This window comes from Pteropus medius, unplaced genomic scaffold (assembly GCF_902729225.1).
Source record: "Pteropus medius unplaced genomic scaffold, Ma_sr-lr_union100, whole genome shotgun sequence".
Taxonomy (NCBI): domain Eukaryota; kingdom Metazoa; phylum Chordata; class Mammalia; order Chiroptera; family Pteropodidae; genus Pteropus; species Pteropus medius.
In genome coordinates this window covers 17,343,573-17,367,124 of record NW_024340696.1, presented here as the reverse complement: position 1 = coordinate 17,367,124, position 23,552 = coordinate 17,343,573, and the positions used below count along the sequence as shown (strand labels likewise).

Here is a 23,552-nt window from a genome sequence, read left to right as displayed (position 1 = left end):
TCATGGACTAACCCTTGAATGTCAGGAACTTGTGTCTAAGAGATCACTGAGTCAGAAAAAAAGCCTCCGTCATAGAGCTACTGAAAGCTGAAGTGCAGAGAACTACGGGGTAACCGGGTCTATTCCCTACAGGACTGCTCCGTTCCTCTCTCCGGGTTTAAGTGACTTGAGCGATTCTCTAGGGGAGACTAATCTATGTGGAACAGCGGTCACTGACAGGGCATTTGCTGCTTTGGGGTCTAAATTTCTCATGACATCACTCAAGTATTCCTCCCTCTGAGGGGACAGTTTTCTCCTGTATTACAGGTAGGCCCCGAAGACGGCTGGCCTAGCGAACACCGCCTTCACTCGTGATTCGGAGGCCTGTGACCCATCTCAGTGTGTCCCGGGAAGACTGACAGGAGAGAAAACTCAGTTAGAGGAAGTGCTCTCCGAACGTGCAGCTTTCCATTACGTTCGGCACACAGCCAAGACGTTACGGAGTCAGGCAGGCTTCAACAAAGCTCTGCGAAGCCGCTTCTGTTTGGGTTTCAGCAGCTGTCTGCCTACAGAATATTTATATTTTCAGTAAAGTCACAAGGAACAAACACGTGTGGATTTACCCCAGCGGCAAAGTTCATTCATATTTCTTCAAATGAAACAGAAACACTGCTTATGGACAAAGTCGTCCGTGAACACAGCCAAAGCAGTTTTTATTTAACCTAAAGAAAATACGTGATTTCGAGATGAGATTAGGGATTGCTGCTCCCACAGTAAGCGTGTTATGAACGTGGACGGCTGCGAAGACGATTTCACCTTTGTATTCCAAGCAGCCACAACACGAGAGCGGCTGGACCCGCCTCTTGAAGTTGCTTTATGGCGGGAGGTTTGCTCAGTCTCAGCGCCGCATCCCTCTCAAACACTCCGCATCAGCGCTGCGCCCCGTGAGGGTCTGGACAGACTGTCCGGAAGGTCAGGTTGATTCTCGGGTCTCTAGAGTGGTACTCTCTGGGCACGCGGTGCTAAACGGAAACAGAAATCACTCTGACATAAACGCGCACACGTTTTTGTTCCAAAGCCATTTAAAACTTATTTATGAGTACATAGTCTTATTTCGATTTTGCCCCCCACTCTTTAAATGACCTCAAATGAGCAGCAATAAGCTCTCTAGAGTCTCGAGAAAGATCTCCCTCCCCGAAACAAACGCCACCTCGCCCTCAATGCCAGATGCCGGGAGCCCTCACAGTGAGGCAGTTTCTTTCATCTTTTCTAATCGTTGCTCTTCCTCTCAGCCTCCCGCGCTTTTTCCAAATCTCATAAGAAACACAGAAATGGCTGAGACCAAAGACAGATGCGGGATTCCCCTCTCATGCCAAGTGTTCTCACGTTAATTTACATACCTCAAAAATGGCCCTGCCTGAGCCGTGGAGCTGTGCAGCTCAAAATACTAGCCGCTAGCTACCTGAGCTATTTAAATTAATTAAAATTAAATTAAAATCCGTTCTTCGGTGCACCAGCCACATTTCAAGAGACCAACAGTACTGTGTGTCCACTGGCTACTACACTGGGCTGCACGGAGGTGAAATACCTCCATCGCTGCAGAAAGTTCTATGGGACACTGTGCTGTGGAGGTCCATTTTGGCTGTCATCAAAACTCCTTGTAGTATCAAAACTCCTTGGCAATAATGTCCTCTTGCTCATTATAAAAGCGACTTGCTTTGCACCATGTTTACAATAGAAGTTGATCATCGTAAGCCAGTAGAAGGCTTCTTGCACATGAGAGTGAATCCATATTACTTTCATGTCCTCACCTGCCAGTCAGCTTGTGTAGCTCCTTCCATGATCAACAAGGTCCCATGACCTAAGGGTATCTTCACTCTTTCCACGTACGTGTAGTCTCCATTCTCTTCCTAGAAAACAGCATTCATTGTACTCATTTTTTTTTTTTTTTTTTTTTACATGACTCTGGTCAAAGAAATGGAAACCTCTCCTCTGCCAGACAGCGGGGGTCACTGACTGGCTCTGTCACTCCGCAGATACTTGGCCTTCGGCCAGTTATTTCACTTCTCTGTACCTTCATTTACTCCTTTGTGAGATGGGGATGATGAGAGCACCTGCCACATAGGGCTGTTGTCAGCCTCAGCTGAAACAGTAGGTGGAAACCACGTGGGGACTGGCACACAGTAAGCTGGTGTAAGTGCTGTTATCATTGTCATCATCTGAAATGCAGAAAAGCCCATTCTGGCCTACGAAGGCATTAGAGTTCATCTAGACAAGAACTTTTTTCATCTGCGTTATGCTGTGCTCTGTGTTCTGACATAGTGTGGGGAAATGGGCTTTTAAACAAGACATGGTATGATGAGTTCTGATCACCTTTGACAATTTATACTAATTCACTAATAGGCACCTATGTTAAAACTAGTCGCAACTCTTCCTATAGTCCTTTGTTGTTTTGGAGATATGTTCCTGTTTCTTTCCCAGGACAGTCAACAGTAAGACTTTCTCAAAGAAGTGGCTCGACCAGAATAGCGCTGCAAACTGAGACTTGCTGTTTAAGGCTTGGGGAATGGATTCCAACTCCTGAACTCTTAGAATACAAATGCCTGGTAATTTATGTGGCCCCTTTCGTCCAGAGAGCTCAGAGTCAATTCATGTCCAACACTGTAACGAAGTTTCACAGCACAGCCTGCAAAACGGCCAACAGTTGGTATTACTCCACCTCCACAGCTGACAGGGGGCGCATTAAACAACTTCTTTGCGCGCGGCCTCAAAGAGAATGCCGAGGGCTGAGCCTGGGACAGACCCAAGCTTCCTGATTTCTTCACCTCTATTCTGGGCAGATCCAACCATTCATCCGCTTCACTTCCGATGCAAGGGATTATATCTGGGTTACTGCAGGATTGATTTCACTGCAGAACTGTGTTTATGTTTATTACTGTAGGGGTGCTTCTGAGAATATAACTGTTTACCATGATTTTCCCCAGGAAAATCAAAACAATAATGAACTTGCATAAACAGACTAAGTTCCAGGCCCTTTGGCAGTTCCACAACCTTTAGCAGTGACTTTGTCAAGCGTAGTCATAATTTTTACAGGCAGAAGATAAGCAATGTTTGGAATAACTTTTGGTTTCAGTGATTGATTTTAACTGTGTCTGCCACCTCTCCTCTCCCAGTAGTATGTAGGCACCGAACCATTTACCTCTGGCCCCTCTGCCAACCAGAGAGCAGTGAGAAGGTGACTCTGTCCTTGGGTGTCCTAGCTCCATCTTAGAAAAGCAAAAGGTTGCTCTCTGAAATAAGTGTTCCAGACGGAGATGTATGTTCCACTGGAGAAAAGCTATCAGAAGGGAGTGCACTGTCCATGGGATGAGGGCCATGGACACTTCTTGATTTCAGCTGTAAAGTCAGTTACCCATCAAGGCTCAACATAGCTAGAAACAGAACTTCTGTTGCCCTCTACATCATCAGTGGGTACAGAGGGCCTTAATCCATCAGGCACAGACACCAGGAGAGGAGAGTGAAAAGAAGTAGGGAGGAAAGCACTTAACCACAACATGAAGACAATCCTGAGACGAAGATCACGTAGAGCATTAAAAGCGTTATTGGGGAGGAGGGGATGCCAAGGCCAATGGAAGAGAAGAGGTGAGCACTGTAATTCCACCTGGAAACATGACGCGGGACTAGACCTAGCAAGTGAAAGAGAATTCCAAATGCAAGAGGGAAATATCAGCACTGATGGAAAGTGGTGTTCAACAGATCTACACTTAACAGTCCTAAAGTCTGAATTTTTCATATGAGAGAAAGCCTTGGGCTGGTTTAAACACATTACATCCAACGGAACCGTTAGTTGTACCAAAAAGTAGGAGATGGGGAGCCTTCACTTGGGAGGGGGTCACTCTAACCAGTCTCCAAAGAAAACAGCAATACACAGTGCCCCTGTGAAAGGTGATGCCATCACTTTGCTGCTTGTTATTTCTTCCTCCCAACACGCTTGGCTTGGAAAACGCATTCCTAATTTGCAGGAGATAGATACAAAGAAGGGCAAGGGGTTCTACCAAGGCAACACAGAGCTCATAAATGCTTCCTTCTCCTGAGGCCAGAGCGGCAACCTACCGCAGTGTCACCCTTGAACTTAACCAAGATGCACAGAGACTTTTCCACTTAGGAAGCAAACAAAAGGCCAGAGGCCCTCACGTGGCTGTGCACAGAGGCTTGAGTTGACAAACGTTTAAGCAACAATGGAAACACAGATCAGACTGTTTAGAGGAGCGCGTTCACAGCCATTCAGCATGGTTAAGTTACCGAAACACGTCGCTATAACCCTTTTGATTTACTCAGCTCTTTTTCCCAAACAAAACAAAATACACCCCTAAAGAAAACATGGCTTAGGATAAAATTTTCCATCCCTGATCCCAGTTAAAAGAGGCTTTTAGGGTCACAATCAATTTACAGGGTGGGTTTTATTGTTATTGTTCTTGATTTTCCACACACTGGAAACCTCACAAGTAGATGTAAAAAGCAACAAATATGTATTTTTATATTAGCGCTGACTGACATTCTCCTTCTCTCCCAACCACAGCCAGTTCATCTGAAAGCTTAATTATAATTCCCAAGGAAGGGTGAGGCTTCCCAAAGTTCCACAGTCCTCACGTCCATCTCACCAAGGTAGAAGCCTATTTTGTTTCTTTTAGAAAAATGCTATTTAGGAAAAAGAGCCTGGATGTATTCACTGTTATGTCCTTACTAATCCCCCACTAGACAGGAAGTCTAAACATTGTTCTTTTCATTGGAGGGTAACTTCACACTGTATGAGATCTATGTAGATTTTTCACATAATTACTCCTTTGTTGTCCTAAAAAGGTGTCTTAGAAATTACAAACAACCATCAGTGCTTGAAAATCATCACTGGCATAGTTTCTCTTTCTACTATAAAAGTACATGAAGTTTACTAAAGTAAATGATGCACTTGTAAACCCTTGTTTAATGTCTGCCTTCCTACTCTCTGATAAACTCCAGGAAGGGAGGACTATGTTGTCTTGCCATTTTGAAATATGTTCAGTACCTAGTATCACACATATTAATAAATATGTGCTGCTGAGGGAAAGACCCAAGAAAATATAAAAGTCGCCTTTACTCCAGTCATCCAGAATTCACACATACAGGGAATATTTTATATACGCAACCATGAACTCTACAAGTTAACATGACATTGGGAGCATTTTTCTATGCCTTAAAATAATATTTCAAAAATATGGCTGGCTATAATAGTCCTTTAAAATATGGCTGGCAATCTGATATTCCCTTGTATGAACATATGTTTCCTTCTTTAAACTCATGAATATTTTTTATGTTAGGCACTGTGCTCACACTAAGGATAGAGCAGTGAGGTACACAAAGTTGGAGACTGAAATTTTAATATACCAGTACTACTAAAAACATACAAACAAACAAGAAAAGAGAAAGAAAGAAAAAGCTATGGCAAGGACATCTTAGGCAAAACATCTCTGAGTCTATTTCTTGGATATCCTCTTAAAAATGGAATTACTGGATCCAAGGGTATCCGGTAATTAAGGCACTTTGACTTACACTACTAAATTGACACCTTAAGAAGGTTGTGGCAATTTATGAGTCAACAGGAAAATACGGTAGTACCTATCTTCTGGCCACATCTCCAATATTGAACATTATCAACTGACGATAAAAAAAAATTTTAGGGAGAAATGGCAACTCATTCTTTAAACATAGAGTTCTTTAATTAATAACCCAGTTCAACTACTTTTCACATGCCTATTTCTTCTGTTGTGAACTCTCTGTTCATGTCCTTGTCTACTGTTCTATGGGATGTTAACATTTTCCTTATTGATCTATAACCATAGACAGTAAGATATTTTGCCTTTGTCATATTTTCTGCAAATATTTTCTCATTTGCTCTTCGCCCTCTAACTGTGTTTATGGTATTTAGCACAGAGTAATCCTAAAATGTTTAGAGTCAACTCTACTGACCTTTCTTTGGCTCTCCCCCACAGATTTTATGCTTAGAAAGTCTTTTCCCATCCTGAGAAAAGTTAAATATACAATCATACTTCCTTTTAGTTAAAAAAAATCTACATTTTTTAGATTTAACTCTTTAAGCCGCCTGCAGTTGGTGTGGTTTTTTGTTTCGTTTTGTTTTGTTTCCAGGCTTCTCTTTATAACAATTTCCAGGTACTTAACTTAAACCACGACATAGTGATGGACTTTTCGGACAGGATCAACCATGGTGTATACTGCTCAGGTGCCAGGAGTGCTAGGTACTTATTTACATTACTGCTAATCCTCACGACAGCCCCTTATGGGAGGTGATAGCATCAATTTCATCCTAAGCAAAGGGCGCCGGAGGGAAAGTACGCTTCTAAGGCAAAGGTTGGCAGGTGGCAGGAAGGGCTAGAACTTAAACTAACATTTGCCTGGCTCTAGAGCCTGTATACTACCCACTATACTGTCCTCTCCAGATGAACCTCTGTCCTTCTGAAATCCTGTAATATTTCCCGTCCTAATTACATGGCACCCTGACTGTACTCTAAGGGTCACAAATCTAGCATGTAGAAGGAGCTCGTGATTCCTTCCACAAATCTTCCTTAAACAAGGCCAAAAGCAAATGCAAAAATCCCTGCTCCTCCTCCATCTGCATAAATAGCACCCACATCCACCAACTGCTCAAGCCAGAGACCTGGGAGTCATTCTTGATTCTTAACCTCGCATCTAAATTACTACTGGCAAATTCTGTTGCTTCACTCTCAAAAACATACCTCAGATTCCTTCATTCACTTCTCTTCATCCCCACTGCCACCATCTTAGTCCAAACCAGCACTCTGCCACCAGCATACTGAACCCATCTTTCACGTAGTCTCCTACTCTTGCCTCTCCCCAAACCATTCTTCATACAGAAGCCAGAGTGATCCTTTAAATTATAAACCAGGTCATGTCACAACCTCGTTTATTCCCACTGCACTTAGATTAAAACCCGAACTCAGAGCTCAGAATAACTATTTCTTTCTGTTCCTGTTCATATCCCCAAAGCTGAGCATAGTACCTCACACATAGTGGGTGCTCAATTAATGTTTGTGGGGGAGGGCGAAGGAGAGAAGAAAGAGAGAGCGAGTGAGAGAACTATTTATAAAATATTTGGCATCTGGGTATCAGACAAAACTGAGGGAGAAAAAATTAGAATTAAGGACATCAGGGTAAAAAAAGGTCATTTTAGAATTTTTAGCCTGTGGTTTAAAAAAGCCTGGGATGAAGATGGACTCTGTGAAAGGGATGAGTTTTTCAGACATTCCAAGAAAGAATTAAGATAATTTGGGAATTGAAACAATTAAAATAAGACAACAGTAAAGAATTGAAAATAATATAGTTTTAAACTCACCAAGAGAATGAGATCATGAACATAACTGGACTTAGTAGCAGGTGGAATTATGGTTTTTCTGAGAGAACAATAATAAATCTGATTTAACAATTTCAGCTTAGAAGTCACATGTGCTGTTATAAGTGGAAATATCTCATGAACATGTAGAAAGTGGAACTTGAGATGAAAGTCAAAGCTGGAGATAAGGGATTCAGAACTCATCTCACCGAAGAAGCAATGGTTGAAGCCATTAAGAACAAATGAAATCGTAGTTATTTGTTCATTCAAAATACACTTACACGCACACAGTGCTAAGTGCTGCAGCCATGATGATAAGGAAGACAGAAATGGACTCTGACCATATGGTGTTTACAATTACCAGTTTATAACCTCCTAAAAAATAATGTAGATAAAGATAACGGAATCGAAGACAATCTTGAATATCCATATTTAAGGAGTTGAAGGTAAAGAAAAAACCTCAAAGGAGACAGAGAAGTGGCAATGAGAAATGACTAAGATAACATAGTATTTCAGAAGCCAAAAGAAGAAAGAAAAGGCAGCTAATAGATGGCTGGGTTTCCATCGGACAGTGATGGATGCTGCTGACCACCATTACAAGGAAGACGAGAACGACAGCTGAGGAAAGGCCAGTGCACTTGCTCTTGCTCTTTATGTGAATGGTGGGAACGCATCTGAAGAGCAAGGGTTTCAAGAGGGAGTTACGCCGTGAAAAAAGAGAAACTGCAGATACAGACAACTTATTCCAGAATCTGCGCTTCCAAATCAAGGGAAAAACCAAAATGTTACTTAGAACATCTGCAGAGTCAAGCAAAGGGTTTCCTCGAGATGGTAACGGATACATAGCAGGGAGTTTCCCAGCTCTGTGGTCCCAGTATCAGATATATGTAGAGTTGCTGGAGAAGTATAGTCCAGGCCTTTTTGAAGACTGATATAGCATTTGGAAACTGAATGCTGGCCTGTGCTACACTGCTGAACTTGCTGTCTTTACTTGCCTTATCTCCGCACTCAAGACTATACCAACAATGTCCCCCACCCCTTTTTAAAAATCAGTTCTTTTCAGTTTTTTCCCCCAAAGTGTAGACTGCCTTACCCTTGAGAACCTGGCTGCTTCATAGATCATCTAAGCTTGCAGCTATATTTGGACTGCAAAGTTGTTCCTATAGCATCAGTACAAGAACACAGCTAAACTTTCTGCCCATAGTGGTAATATATTTTTAAAATCTGACACAAACAAAATATTTTAGTTATGGAAATTATGGAAAGACAATAGAGCTAGGACACGACAAAGTCATCTCTACAGTTGTTCTGCTGACTCAACCCGCACTTTAAATGACATCCTCGGCATCGATCTAAAATGCATTACTTTGAAAACAGAAGCAGCTGCTTCTGAAATAAGGTCTGCTAAAGTATGAGGCTAGCTGGAAAAGCATAGATTTGAAATCTCTGAGGTTATCTGTTCAAAACAGTTTTAAACTCACTTGCCACATACAAATCTTGGGGTTTTTATCAAACTCTTCTTGATTTTTGGTATTGATTTGTCATAGAAGGTTCTGGTGAGGTGAGGGAGAATGCTAAGCACGAGGCTCCTGGCAAGTGCAATCGATCATCCTATGCCGGCACATCCAGTGACCTTAACAGCGTGGTAAGGCAGGACCTCACTGATGACTCCTCCCTCACTCACAGGAGAAAGCACGGGAGGTTTGGGCGACTGTTCTCTACAGCAAGGCTCCCTGCCGGCGACTGAAGCTTAGCACTGCAGACAAGACTTCCGGACTGGACACACTGAAGGCAAATGAAGTTTAGCATGACACAGCTGCTGATGGTGTCTGCTGTTCAGATCTGTTGTTGATATAGGACTAGAGGTAGGATGGGGACGAGAAATTACTGAATTTAAGCAAAAACAAACTTGGCTTTGCACTTACTGTCCTAGACATACTAACTACACCGAGCGTGCATTTGAAATCAGAGGAATTCGTGTGATAAAGATTCCATTCTCAGTAATACCGTATTTTCAAGAAATGCAACTTAAAGGAACTGTTATCTTGAAAGAGCTTTCACCTAAGACCATAGCACCAAAAACAAATGCTCTCCTTCCTCTAAGAGCCTATGAGAACAAATTCAGCCATTCCCGACATCCAGTAGATCCTAGTCATCAGCAAAAGAGCGAGCTTCCCCGGTCATCTATTAATACCGGAATAGTCATTCCCAAACCAGTCCTCAACACAGCCTGATCAGACATAATCCCTCCCCACTCTCTCCCTCATGCACCTTCCACCACGTCCTGTGAAATTCCCATTCAGTAACAAGCAAATACCCCTAAATCCTCAACCTCACGTGCTCTGAAGGTTTCCTCTACACTTCTTTATCCTAACTGAAACCTAGCTACCTGCAGAAGATTCCAAATTCCCTGAAACTTACTCACATGGAAGGCGATCGTGTCTCATATCCATGGAGCTCAGAGACAAGTGATACTCCCCAGTATCTCTTGCAGATCAGTGTTCCCATGCCTCTTTTAAAAACCCCTGCTCCTCTAAGCTCCATCCGCCTCTCTGCCTTCTCTGCCTTCATCTCAGGCACATAACAAGGTGCACTAACCTCCGAACTGGTCTATTGGCTTCTACTCTTGCTCCTTTCTAGTCCAGGTTCCATACACAAATGACCTTGTAAAATTATCCATCGGATCATGTCATTCTTCTGCTTAACCCACTTCAGTGGCTTCTTGATGTGCTTAAAAGAAAACCCACTCTTTCCCAAGGCTCATGAGTCTCTGCCTGATCTGGCCCTGCCCCCTCTCCCCATCTCGTCACCTGCTACTCTCCTCACTTGCTCGCTTCCCTCCAGGATGGGGCTTCCTTCTTCCTCAAACTCACTGAGGCTCTTTTCTGCCTCAGGTAAGCAGTTATCCACCATGAATGTGTGACTTGTGAAAGATGAGGAAATCACCAGAAGGCTTAGGAATAGTTCTCATCAGTACGGCAAAGGGGAGGGAAAAAACCCTACCACTGAGGTAAAGTCTAAAAAAGTTAAGTTTATAAGCAGACTCCATACCCGATCACAAAAAAAAACGCGATGAATCACTTTGGAAAAGGTGGTTCTCTTAAGACAAAAAGTCCTGTTACCAGCAATACAAAACTGGAGGGCTTTCTGCAAAAATCAGTTAGACCCAGTGGCAGTCAGGGCATGGACTCTAGCCTGAGACAAGGCCCCAAGGAAGCAAATGATGATCCTAACTCCCAAAGGCCATGGAGTCTGAGGATAATTCAAGTCCTACCAGGACTACTTATCTTTATCTGCTTAAACATGCACACGTTCATTTACCCACCCACTCGCACTCTCCAAACCATTTAGAAATGACCCCAGAGACGGGAGCTCAGAAACTCAATCACCACTCCTGATCCACAGACCGTTTACTCTCCCCAAGATGTCCTCTCTACTCTCTCGGTGAATGCTATTTCACAGGCCAAGGGAATCTTGGAGTTTAGCTTCACTGCCATTCATTTCCTTTTTCAATTTCTACATATGAAAAGTCACCATGGCAGCTCCCATTAACAACGGCTTAAAAATCCACTGATTACTGCAAAGACTTTCATGGTGCCTTTCCTGGGAAAACTCTTCTATTACTCCCATCAAGTAGCTACCAATTATCATCCCCATTTACAAAAACAGAATAAGTATAAATGAAGCAGATAAGTGTTTTTTACCAACATCAGTGATAGAAACAGGAAACAAACTCGATTTTCTAAATTTCATTAGGGTATGTATTACAAAGACAATGGTTCTCAACAATTTCTTTCAAGTATTTCTTGCAATTTCTCAGGACAGATGCTGTACAGGAAATGGACTAATAAGAAGTACAAACGACTGGAACAGCAGCAGTTGGGGTGCTGGCTGAGGTGGGGGTGGTCACTACTCTATGAAATACTATAGATGGTTTATCCGGTCTTCAAATTCAAGCTGGTATTATACTATTCTGGACTCCAATATCCTCATTTCTTCTAAAGTCCTAAAAACAAAAAAAATCAGTATTTATGGTTAAACTATCCTTTTAATACTTCATTTTTTCCCCAGTAGTGTGTAAAAAAACAATTAGCAAGGGAGGAACTAGGAACTCCGATTCGCTGGGAGCTCTCAGAGACTCTACCATTAGAAGTGGTTTTCCAACCATCTCTCCTGGTGAAATGAACAGAGTTTACATCCTTCAGAAGGTGCTAGAGGAAGACGCGGTTAGAGAAGTGCCCAACTTGCTTTAGCTCAATCTCCTTGAGGGAGGAAGAAGCCCCTCACGTTTTCAGGCTTCAGCTGCTGAAGGACAGAGCTTATCCATGGGTAATTTGCTAGAAAAATGAGGATTTTGGCATCTTAATCTCCAGTGCATCACAAACTTCCTGCTATTATCTAATAACCCCCCACCCAACTCAGCCATCACTGTTTCCACGGTAACCGACAAAAAAATAGCAGGCTGCCAAATGGCTTTTGTAGTTCTTTTCCCAGCTCGGTTTTCAGTATAGAATTAAAGCTGGCTGGGAAAAGAACCAGACTCATCTTTACAACAGGGACACGATGCAGTTCGAAAAGTGCAACTGGGTTTGGGACAAGGAGTGTAGAAAAGCTTTAAAAAGCCCAGCTTGGTAGAATAAAAAAAGTTCTTGGTATATTTGGTAAATTTGGTAAATTCTACTTCTGTCTTAAGATAGTATATCCTGACACTGGCCAGAAGACAGATGTGGTGCTATTCGCCCGGTCTTTAAAGTGAATTAACAAAAGAAGGGATGGGGTGACTGGAAGAGCAAGATCAGGCAAATCTACTCTGCCCTCAAGTACTTTATTATCATTAAAGGAAACAGTAATTTAAAATCCAAATGAATGAGGAGCTGACAGACTTGGACTAAAAGACAGTGAAAAAGGACTGTCAACTTGGAGGAGTGAAATGTTTCGTCCTGGGAGGATGCATGCACAAAGCTGAATGAGCCAACTGCATGAATCAGAGGGGCACTGATGCTTAGGAAACAAAGACCTCCTCACCATCTCAGCACAGGGAGAAACTGTTAGGAATGCGATGTGTGGAACTGGGGCAGCTTTCAGAAGATCAGCAGCTACAGAGATCTGCTTAAGGTGCCAGACCAAAACAAACAGCTGCTGCAGGGGTGGAGGGTTTGAATGTTAAAAAAAAAAAAAAAAAGACATATAATTCTCTTTGAAAGTGGCCCAAAACCGACAATTTTCTGTCTCAAAACTGCATACGTGAATGAAGTGCTGGAACTGTCATGATTCTTCTGTCAGTTTCAGATGAGAAACTTGGACTCAAGTCAAACAGGTATTAGCTTGTTTTCTGATACGTTAAAACCAACTGGATTTTGAAAGATTCCCTCTCACAACTTCTCACACACTCCGAATGTCTTGGTGACAGGAAAATTACAATCTATAATGACATACTGAGACAGGTCTCTAGGAGTTATAGAAAATCAGACTCCTACAAATGCCACATAGAAGACTAATCACATTAACACTTTTTAATTTATACTTTACTTTGGGTTATATGAATCATGAGTCATGTTCTCAGAGCTATCATCAGAGTTAGAAAGAAAAGTAGACATGGATTCCCAATAACTCTTTTTTTTCACTCCTTCAGAAAAGGGATCACCGTAATAAGATGAAGATGAGGGGTTCTAAGCTACATTTCAAGGCGTCAACTCAAAGGCAGGCTTCTGCACTTCTAATTTACCTAGATTTGCGGAGCTACAGATTTTTATCTGTTAACCAAACTTGAAGAAGTCTTTCAAAAAGTTTAAACTTGGGTCCTCTTTACCTAAGAATAGAACTTATAGGTTTGGGGAAAAAAAAATTCATTTTTAAACTGCATTCACTTATCAGTGATTATAATTTCAAATATATTAACATTCAATTTCCCCATCTTAAACAAAAGCCACAATTGAAAGAATATACAATGGCATCAAATTCAATCATAGTTAAAACTATGCAGGAAGCCAAAACTTATTAGAATCAAGAACCTGAGGCATTTATATTTCTGACACATTTATATTTCTTCCCCAATCTGTTTCCTCAACATTGTTTCAAGATTACAGACAAATTTTCTTACTTATTAGATCTGTATTTTTATCAAATCAGCTACCATAGTTATTGTTCACATTCTCTTGCTACTGGCAGACAATTAAAGGGATTTTACCACATTTTTAGTGTTTTATAGCCTGTGTTCTCACTCATGCATGTTCATCAAAACAGACTCCAAGAAGCTTAAAGAAGATAAAGCTTCAGTATGAGCAGCTTCCCTCTTAAACAGAGACTTTGTTGCAAATGGTTGCCCTGAGAAACAGTGCTATGCGATAGTTATATTCTCTGTCCACACATTAACCTATAACATAACTGAAGCATATTACCAAGAAACAGCTCTTGATCATCATGAATAATGTTCTTATATGAAAAAATGAAGACCTTCCGCTTCCTGGAGGGGTAAAGGAACGGGGTACTCTGGGCACCGGAACGTTGGTAATGCTTAATATCAGTTGGAAACTGCTTATACAGTTAAACTAATTATCCAGAAAGCATGCTTTGAGAATTCTTAAGCTTCAAATCTATAAATAGGTCAAAAATGTTTTTTAAAAGGGGGTGGCGGTGAATGTATGTGCAACAGTAACTAAACACTTAAATACTTGGCAAGAACTGGAGACTAGGATTATAGTAAAGATTACACTAGACATTATACAGCTTGTTTGCCAGTCAGAGGAGGAAAGGGTGGCTCCAGGAGGAAGCACAGCACAAACACGTGCCAGGTCAGGAGCTCTAGGAGGGGAAAGATGACTCCGCTTTACTCATTCATTGCTATCGCCCCAGTTCCCAGGACCACAGCTAGCAAATAGCTGGTGTTCCATGTCTGGTTTGAGAAGAGGGTTTGAACTTAAAAATGAGACATGGTGTTTCTCTGCTATTCATATAATAGCAGTCTTACTAAGGGAAGGATGAATTCTTCACATGTGCGAACCCGGAATGTAACCAAGTAGAAGCCTGCGGATTTAAAGCATAACCAAACCTAAAAGGAGTATGGCAAAGGTTGGGTAGTCTGCTTCGCAGGGGGGAGTCCCCGGTGTGCGAGAAGGCTGATTGCCAGTGGAACCGTGACGGCTACTCAAAGTGCTTAGGGAGCAGGTTCCCTCATTAACTCACTGGCAGCTGAGAATCCCATGCTAACACAGACCAAAGTTTCCGCGTTAACAAAGCAAAGAAAAACTAAATCAAGGGAAATTATATTAACAAACAGTGCTTACTGGCATAAATGCAAGATAACATATTATGTTTCAAAATACCACACTTGGAAACCCAAATATATGTCAAGAAAACAGCCCGGTCCATTAACGACTTTCTCAGAGAAGTATATTTGATGAAGAACAGACATAAGCACCGAGGGACTAATAATTATGTGGCTGGATTAAGTCACACTCAGGACACAGCCTTGCAGGCCTTCCTCACTGACGCGGTCTGGTTTAATGTCATAAACCAAATGACTGGGAACCTTGGTTAGAAAAAGACACAAACCCTGGAAAAAAGATAATTTGGTAGAGGTTTACTTTTTTCTTAGAGTTCCTACTATCTTTCTATCTTAGTCCTAAGTTTCTACATTTTTTGATTTAAAACATTAACAGCCTGGTACCCTCAAATGTCATGTCATATAAGAGCTGGGACAGAGAACTGACATTGCAGTCAGTGTAGTCAGTGCTTCTCTGCCTGACCTTGGACAGACCACCACCTCTGATAATCTGGCTCGAGTTTCCTTTCTCTGTTATAATTACAGAATTCATCAGTATTCCAGGAGAAGGCTATGAAGGCAGTGAGGATGCGTGTGATGCTCCCTCACAGCAAAGTGACGACATCGCCATGAAGAACACATCAAGTCTTCTTCAAGAGCATCTTTCTTGAGGCTCCCTCATTTCCCTTCTCGCCCCCACTAGCTTGGGCCATCCCTTTATAAGTCTTCCTTCACAGCGTTTCTCCTAATTGTAATTACTTGAGTAAGTGGCACTATCTCTACCTCTTGCCTCCGTGAGGATAGAGACTGTGTCTGCCCTTTCCACCAATGACAATGAGGCCCCAGCACCTGACACATGGCAGGCCACGTCTCTTAGATAAGTAAACGAATGAATGGGCACATTGGAAGTCAAAAGTTAACCATCAGGTAAGCAATCAGTGCAAAATGTTTCATCAACAAAACACATACTCCTATCCCCTAAATCTGAAAATAGGAGCTCTACATTTTTCACAGAATAACAGGAGGCAGGAAGATCATAAAAATTTTTTAAAATGTCAGAGAGAATACTTACTGGTGGGGGCTTCTTTCTCATCTCAAAAGTACGTGTGGCACCGAAACTGAGTGAAGCAATGATGGGGTGCCTCCCTAGCGAGGGTTCGTCATCACTATGCCAGTCCACGCTGTCCTTCTCATTCCGGTAAAGATTGCACAGCAAGGAGTTGAAAGTGTGGCCAGTGTTCTGTTCAATTTGGTTCTTTAGTGTGCGCAGCACTGGATGCCACTGCAATCGACAGGCCAAGGAAAGGGGCAGAGAGAGTTCACATCAGACACCGGTGGCAGCCGCACGGGAAAACACAGAGCACAAAATCAAACTGTAAACAGGAGTGTGGAATAAGCAAACCACTTGGAATGCGATAACCGGAAGGCAAGAAAGATAATGTAATTCCCTCCCATGATTTCTGTTTTGAAGCAAGTTGACCTGTGCAATTTTATTAAGGTACTAAATTTGGTGTAACAATGCCATGAGGAACAGGCCTATCTACCCATCTCATCCTTTCCATGTTGGATACATGATGCTCGAAAAGAAACAACTGTCAATATATTCAGGCAATGACCTTGGTAGGTCAATAAGGTGGCAAGTAGAGCAGTGAGTCTGGTTTGCTACTACCACAGCTGACAAGGCTGCCAGGTAGTTAGCAGACACAGACTAAAGTCTGAGGAGTGAAACAACTTTCCTGCTGGGTGGCCTTCTGTTCATTCTACTATTTTTTCGTGAATAGAAGAGCTGCTTTTTTAAAACAAGGTATTTCCTATTTCCAGAGTGGCTAGCTTCCTAAACACAGAACCTAAAGATGAAAAATATGTTTCTACAGAATGGAATCACGACGTGGCCCTGATGAGTGCACGGTCTGTGAACTACAAAAGATTTAAACATCTCCCAGCCCTGCCTCCTGAACCCCAAGTTCAGTCATGTAGTTTATATTTTGGAACTCATTGTCTTGCCACATATACTACAGGAAGCTGTGACCCCTGACCTCTGTACTTTGGAGCTACAATAAGCATGGCTTATACCTGTTCCTGTTAGAATTCTAAGTCTTTCCTCCAAGAAAGCTCAAGTGCTTTACAGAGCTCCTTTTAGGACAGTGGTTCTCAAACTTTACACTATTAAAACCTATTGGGGACCCCGCAGAACTTCTTTTATATAGGTTACGCCTATGATATTTACTCAATTAAAAATTAAAACTGAAAAAAGGCAACATATTAGTTAATTTATTTAAAAAATAACAAGCCCATTACATGTTAAAATATTATTTTATGAAAAGCAACTATATTTTCCCATATGAAAAACTGGTAAGAAGAGCAGCACCGCTTTGCAAATCTCTTTAATGTCTGGCTTAATGGAAGACAGCTGACTGTCATATCTGCTTCTGCTTTCAATCTGTTACAATGTGTTGTTTTTGTTGAAGTATATGAAGAAAATTGCCTTCACACAGATATATAGTTAGGAAAAAAAGGAGTCTTTGATAGCCTTTCAAAAAATTACAGATATTCTTTGACATTATACCGAAACTCAACAAGTACTGATTTTTCAAAGATTAGTTACAGTGTGGAATCTGAAACCATATCAACAAACGTTCCATAGCCTGTTACATTTAAATCTACTGGTCCAGCATGCACAATGAATGGATCTTTTAATCCTGCATGATTCTATAACATCAAGCACTGGTCATTTGGAAAATATTGGTTCACTGCGTTGTACAGATCTTCTGTTGACACATTTCATAATACGATATCGAAAACTCATATCCATTAATATTACCACTGATCTCATCAGAAAAGGCTGAGAAATGGGAAGAGGTCAGGCTCAACATGGCGGTTATGAGTTTTTCTAATTTTTGCTTGAAAACTGAGCCTTTATCATTAGCAATAAATCCTGTCCATTGTTTTCTTCGGAGTGATACTCACTTCATTCATTTATGAGAAAATGTCTGCCAAATACTCAAGTCTGACTGACTACAGTCTGCCTGCCAGTTGTTCTTCCAAGTAAAAATGGCCCATGAAAAAAAGTAGCTAGTTTAGTTTACGGCTTAAGCAATTACGCAAGTGTTTTTTCCTCGACAGTATCATAATTAGTTTGTAGGAGTGCTTTATACATACTCTCTAGTTCCTCAAACAAATTATTAAAAAGACATGTGCTCAAAGATCGAGATTTAATAAAACTAATATTTACTCCTTCATTGAAGGGCATTCTTAAAAGAAACCAGTATTTTTTTTTTAAACTGGAAGTGCACGGTGGTGAAGAATGTAATGGTTACTAGTACAGTTCGGTAACGATGCCTTGATTTAAACTAAGTTTGATCCACCATCACTTTTGTACCATCAGTGTAAATTCGACACAGTAAAAGGGTCATCCAGTATTAGCATAAAAATAGTCTGACCTCGTGGACTCCCAAAAAGGATTTCGTGGACTCTCTCCAAGGCCCACAGATTATACTTTAAGAACTGCTTCATTAGAGAACCCCGTCAAGTCCACATTCTACATTTGGCAGTGAAGGAACGGACGTTCGGCAAAGGAAAGAGTAATGTTACGTATACCCCATGGCTACTGGCAGGTACAACTGCCGGGGAAGCGCACGTGGGATTCACTCAGCTTTGCTGTGATGGAGAAACCATGGTAAAAGCTGGGCTTCCTTGCTACGGATATTAGTGTTAGATTCTACCCAGAGGATTATAAAAAATAAACAGCATTGAGAACAAACAAAACTTTGATCAATAAAATAGAAATATTATTAAGCAACCTATTGAAGAGAATGAATTTCAAAGTGAAATTCCATAATAATGTCAGTGTGCTGCATTTCCTTATTTTACGGCTTTAAGCTTAACTTCACGGAGATACAGATCAGATGCTAGAATTATACTTTTAACAAGAAAAACAAGAATGTAAAGGAAGAAGAGAGCTTTTCTGAATTGTGGCTGAGAAGCTAATTAGCACTTCCTGACTCGCTTAGGGGCTGAGCACTGTGATAACACCAAGTTTGCATGATGTTTCTAAGTGGGTATATATTTTTCTCTTGGCTATTTTTGGTGGTGAAGTAAGAAGAAAAAAGGGGATAGCGAACTAGAGGATTAATTTAGACTCTCCAACCAATACTCTATATACAGATCCCTCAGAACTGAATGTCTAATTTAAAATTCAGCGTCATCTCGCTGTTTAGTGAAGACATTCTATCCTTAAAAGACATTTGAGGAAAAGAGTATGAGGAAATATGAATCACAGAAGTAAAAGGACCCATTCAGTGGATTTCAAACAGCGTTTTGTAGTCACCGGTACCACAGAGCTGTCTCTGGAATTACCGTAGGAGAAAGGAGAGGTCAAATTGGTTGGACTCCCAGCCAGTCAAGGCACTCTGCTATTTTTATTTATTGGGTTCATATAAGACTTAGTTTGACAAAGACTAAAAGAAGCTTAATAACCTACGACTGACTCTGCTCCTGAGCTTTGAGATATTAAGCTTGAGGTAATAACTTCAAAATTAAACAAGTACCCTCAACCCACATGTATATACATTAGTGAATTCCCCTTGAAAAATCTGAGAAAGGGGCATCTCTTTTGATTTTGTTCAAGATGGCACATAAATAAACTAAATCTATAGCAATAAATACAAAGTTGTGAGCTAGTCAAATTCAAATTAAAGAATTCTAATTTGACAACTTTAATCTCCAACAAAGGAGGCTTGCTTGAATAAATTATGGTACACGTCAATTATGGAATACTATGGTGCCGTAAGAGAATATTTAATGATACTAAAACACATTAATGATACAGTTAAATGAAATGTAGTAAACATAATTTACTTTATTTTATTCTCTACATATATTTGCCTAAAATGAAAAAAAAAGACTGGAACCAAAACATCATGTGGAAGAATTATGCAAAACTTTAGTATTCTCCATGCTTATCTGCAGTTTCTAAATTTTCAATATAAACATATAGTACTTACATTATAATATAAGGACTGTTATTAAAACAAATACTTTTGAAGAGATGTCAAAATGTCCCCCACTATAAAAGGCCACTCTACCCAGCCGATCTTAACTGCCTATGTTTATTATACAGCAACGGTTTTCAACCAGGGGCAATTTTTGCCCTCTAGCAGATGTTTGGCAGTGTCTAGAGTCATTTTTGTTTGCCATAAGTGAGGAGGGTTTCTGGCATCTAGTGGGTCGAAGTCATGGATGCTGCTAAACATCCTACAGAGCACAGGACATCTCCAACAACAAAGAATTATCCATCTCAAAATGTCATTAATACTAAGGTTGAGAAATCCTGTTCTAAAAGATAAACTAGAATAAATGAGAAAGAATTTCTTCCCCAAAGCCTGTTTAATCCTCAGCTTCTCTGCTATGACTGTTGACATGAAGGTAAATTAATCCTGACAGAAACATGGCGAGCAATCTATGCTGGACTGGCTGAATTCAATTCCCTTCATGTTTCCCAATCGACCTCAAATATAAGGGTCTCAACACTTCCCTGGATCACATTCTAAACGCAGCCCTAGAAACCAGAGCATTCAGCTCTCTCCATATGTGAAAAAGCCATGTACTCCTGCCCCAGTCTCAGTCAATATATTATTCCTGAACATTTTAGTAAAGTGGTAGTTTATGAGTACGAACTATTAGAAGCTCTAAAACGTGTCACATTTCTGTTTATCCCAGTGCTGTAAGCAAAACTCCACTTTCTTCAAAGTCTCTTTCCATGAAGTATAACATTACTTGTCAAAGACAAGATTCCAGGGACTAAGCAGGGAGCCATTTCTTGGATCTTGATTCCATCCTCTGGACAAGCTTAATTTGTACACTAGAATCTCTTTTGTCTACTGTCATGGAAATTTTTGTAAATGAAAGCAGTAGAAACAAGCCAAAGTAATGATAAGCTGGAAAGCTGAGACGTACAGCCATAGAATAAATACAAAGTCAAAAAGAAAAATGCCAAATTTTTTCACAAATGGCCAAAGAGTCAGAGAAATGAAAAGAGACATTTTAATCTTACTGGCAAGTCATAAAGACTTGGCCCCACAGCAAATGTGTAGTGGGTGTACACAGAAGGGCTACAGGCAGAAGAGTTTGGGAAAGGGGCAGACTGGGAGAAGAAATGGTTCATTTTCCTGAAATCCTAGAGTCTGGTTCCAGTTTACTTTAGTTTCAGTTTTTTCCTCATCTTCAGAGTTCATCTATGGATCAAAAGCACAAAGACTCAGTGTTTGAACCCAGAAAATTTTCTAAACTAGGAAACATCATGGAGCTCTGTAAGGTGTTTTACTGTTATTTTATAGTACTCTATAATGTACAGTCTGTAAAAACATATAATAGTACAACGTTCCAACATACGTGAGGATTTGGTTCCATAGTGATTCTTGAATAAGTGTAAGGAAGTTCTCCATACCATGCTGTGAGTCTTGGCTGCTGGTAAGTTACATCTAAGAAAAAAAATACAGGGCCTTTGAAATGGTTTCATGCTATTTAAGGTGCACCTACTGAGTGCCAACCTCTATGCCTTGCAATGTGCAAAAAGCTATGAGAAATACAAAGGAAGAGTAAGGATGGGCTCTGACCCGAGACTCCACCTTCATCGAGGACACAGGATTTCAGGAGTAAAATGGGTAAGGGCTAAAAGGAAGAAAAGAGAAAGTACACTGGCAGAAACAGTATGAGCAAAGGCTCTGAGGTGACAATGTGTGACTTATTTGTGTCAGTGATGACATAAACGAGCGAAGGAGTCACACTGTACAACAGTATTGTTCAGAGAGGGAGGGTCTGAAAAACAGGATATGGAGTCTGAACCCTTGCAGGTGGGGAACTGTGGCACAATGTCCGTACGAGAAACAGGACAAACTTTACCCATGTGCCATTACTGCATAAGCCCTTTTGATCCTGAATGAAGAAAAACATGCTCAGAACCACCACAGCATGTAGCTGATTTTAGTCAGAAGTCTTTATGTCCAATCTATTTAGAGAGGGAGTTATCTATAGATCTGCTATTTTCCCACGACTGATACCAAACACTACAACAATAAGAACAATAATAAGAAAAGCAGCTAACATTCATTGACAGCTATGTGCCAGGCATTCTGTTAAGTACTTATCATGTACTATCTCATTTAATTATCACAACAACCTTATAAGGTAGGTATTATTATTAGCTCCATTTTACAGATCAGAAAACTAAGGACTGGAAAATTACTGTAATTTGCTTAAAATTAACAATTACTTCGAATAACAGAGTCAGTAATCAAAGCCAAGTCTGTCACCAAAAGCCCTGCTAAGAACTGCTGGGATTTAGGAGGAAAAGCTGACTCCTATCCTGATGTCTGAGTCACAAAAATGAAGCCAGTATCCTTTATCTCTTTCTTTACAGAAAATTTAAATTCATTTAATGTGCCAGAAGGGAATTGTATGCTAGAGCACAGACGCCCCCGAGTGGCCACCTCTGGAATAGCAGGTACTGTTGCTTGTGGATGCCCACAGAGGAGCGGGTTCCAAGTCAGACAATCTTCATAAATTCAGGAGAGTACAGATGCTGAAGCTACAGAAAACTGAACTCTTCTAGTAAAACTAAAAAGAGACTAAAAAGCCAGCAGGAAGGATCACAAAAGAACATATGCCAAATAGAATCAGAAAAAAGCTAGCTCTGGAAGTTTCTATGAAGAAAGAGGAAAGCTGGCACCATTTGAATAAAGGTCGTGAACAAATGCAAAGGGAGATAAGTATGCCAGCCAGAGTTCAGCCGAACCAAACTTCCTGTGGTTCCTTGAACTCCCACCCCAGACTCCTGCCATGTTCTGAGAACCAGCTGTTATTTCTTCTGTATCCTCTGACTGGCTAATTCCTACTCAGCCTTAGGGGGGCTCAGTTAGGTTTTGAATCTCTATTTAAGACTGGTGTAGTGACAAGAGGCAATACTATTACAAACATTCCAGAAAGGGAGACAAGGAGGCAACCACTGCAAATCTCAGAGACCTACTTACCACCCCGGATGCCGGTCCTCTGCTTCCAGGGAATATCCCGAAAGAGCTGTTCTAATACACGGTCGGCTTCTTTTAAGTCAACAAAGCCAGGATACAAACACACCCTTGATGCAGAAAGAACCATTATTAACTAAAGAACACAGAAAAGATGGGTAATGGACTCTGTTAGCTGAATAAATTCATCTGGATGATGCTTCCTTTCGTAGGTAGATGAAATCATCTTACCACACCTCCCATAGCAACCAGAGCCTAATGTCACCCAGCTCATGATGCTCCAGATGTAAAATAAACTTGTTTCATGTTAAGAGAAATAAAAGACGCATGAAGGATAAAGGGATGTATGAGGGCTCTTATAAACGTGGTTCAAATATTGCTCCAGCACTGCTTAACTGTGAAACCTTGGGCAAGTCACTCAACCTCTCTGAAACTTGGCTTTTCTCATCTGTAACATGAAGTTGATATCCACTTCATAGGGTCACTGTGAAAAGCAGAATAACTAATAAATTGCCTGGCCCTGTGTTATTTTAACAATTGTTAGTCTTCTGAGACTATGCCAATTTTAGAAAAAACAATCATTTAAGATTGTATCAAAATAAAAATATACAAATGAGGGTTTTTTCTCTCATTGAATATGCACTTATTTCAACAATGCCAAGTCAGCTCAAGATCGTTTTGGATATCCTTCTTAAGAAATATTCTGAAAGTCCTTGGAAGATTCTCTTGAATTTACTCTTTGAAGATGAATTTCTTTTTTTTTTTTTTCAAAGAGCCAAAGCTCACCTGAAGCCATACCTGGATAACAGTGAGATGTTACCAAATAATGCAACTGGCTTTCTTGTGTGACTGTTAAACTTGCTTTGAAAGGGAGGGTCCAAAAAGGGTT

The 23,552-nt window shown here is 40.8% G+C and overlaps 1 protein-coding gene across 3 annotated transcripts in view; it reads right to left on the bottom strand.

Moving 5' to 3' along the window:
• Window positions 1-652: 652 nt before the first annotated feature.
• The window catches only part of ALKBH3 (alkB homolog 3, alpha-ketoglutarate dependent dioxygenase), a 29,289-nt gene continuing 6,389 nt past the window's right edge, over window positions 653-23,552 (bottom strand). The window contains exons 6-10 of one of the 3 annotated variants that reach the window (XM_039867381.1): window positions 22,670-22,773; window positions 21,033-21,121; window positions 15,715-15,924; window positions 1,791-1,889; window positions 653-1,001 (exon numbers count right to left, since the gene is read on the bottom strand). In XM_039867381.1, coding sequence (XP_039723315.1) covers window positions 909-1,001; window positions 1,791-1,889; window positions 15,715-15,924; window positions 21,033-21,121; window positions 22,670-22,773 — 595 coding nt within the window. In that variant the 3' untranslated portion in view covers window positions 653-908. Of the gene's footprint in view, window positions 1,002-1,790; window positions 1,890-11,115; window positions 11,388-15,714; window positions 15,925-21,032; window positions 21,122-22,669; window positions 22,774-23,552 lie in introns of those variants that run through there. The other 2 variants (XM_039867383.1, XM_039867388.1) reach the window with 2 other exon arrangements.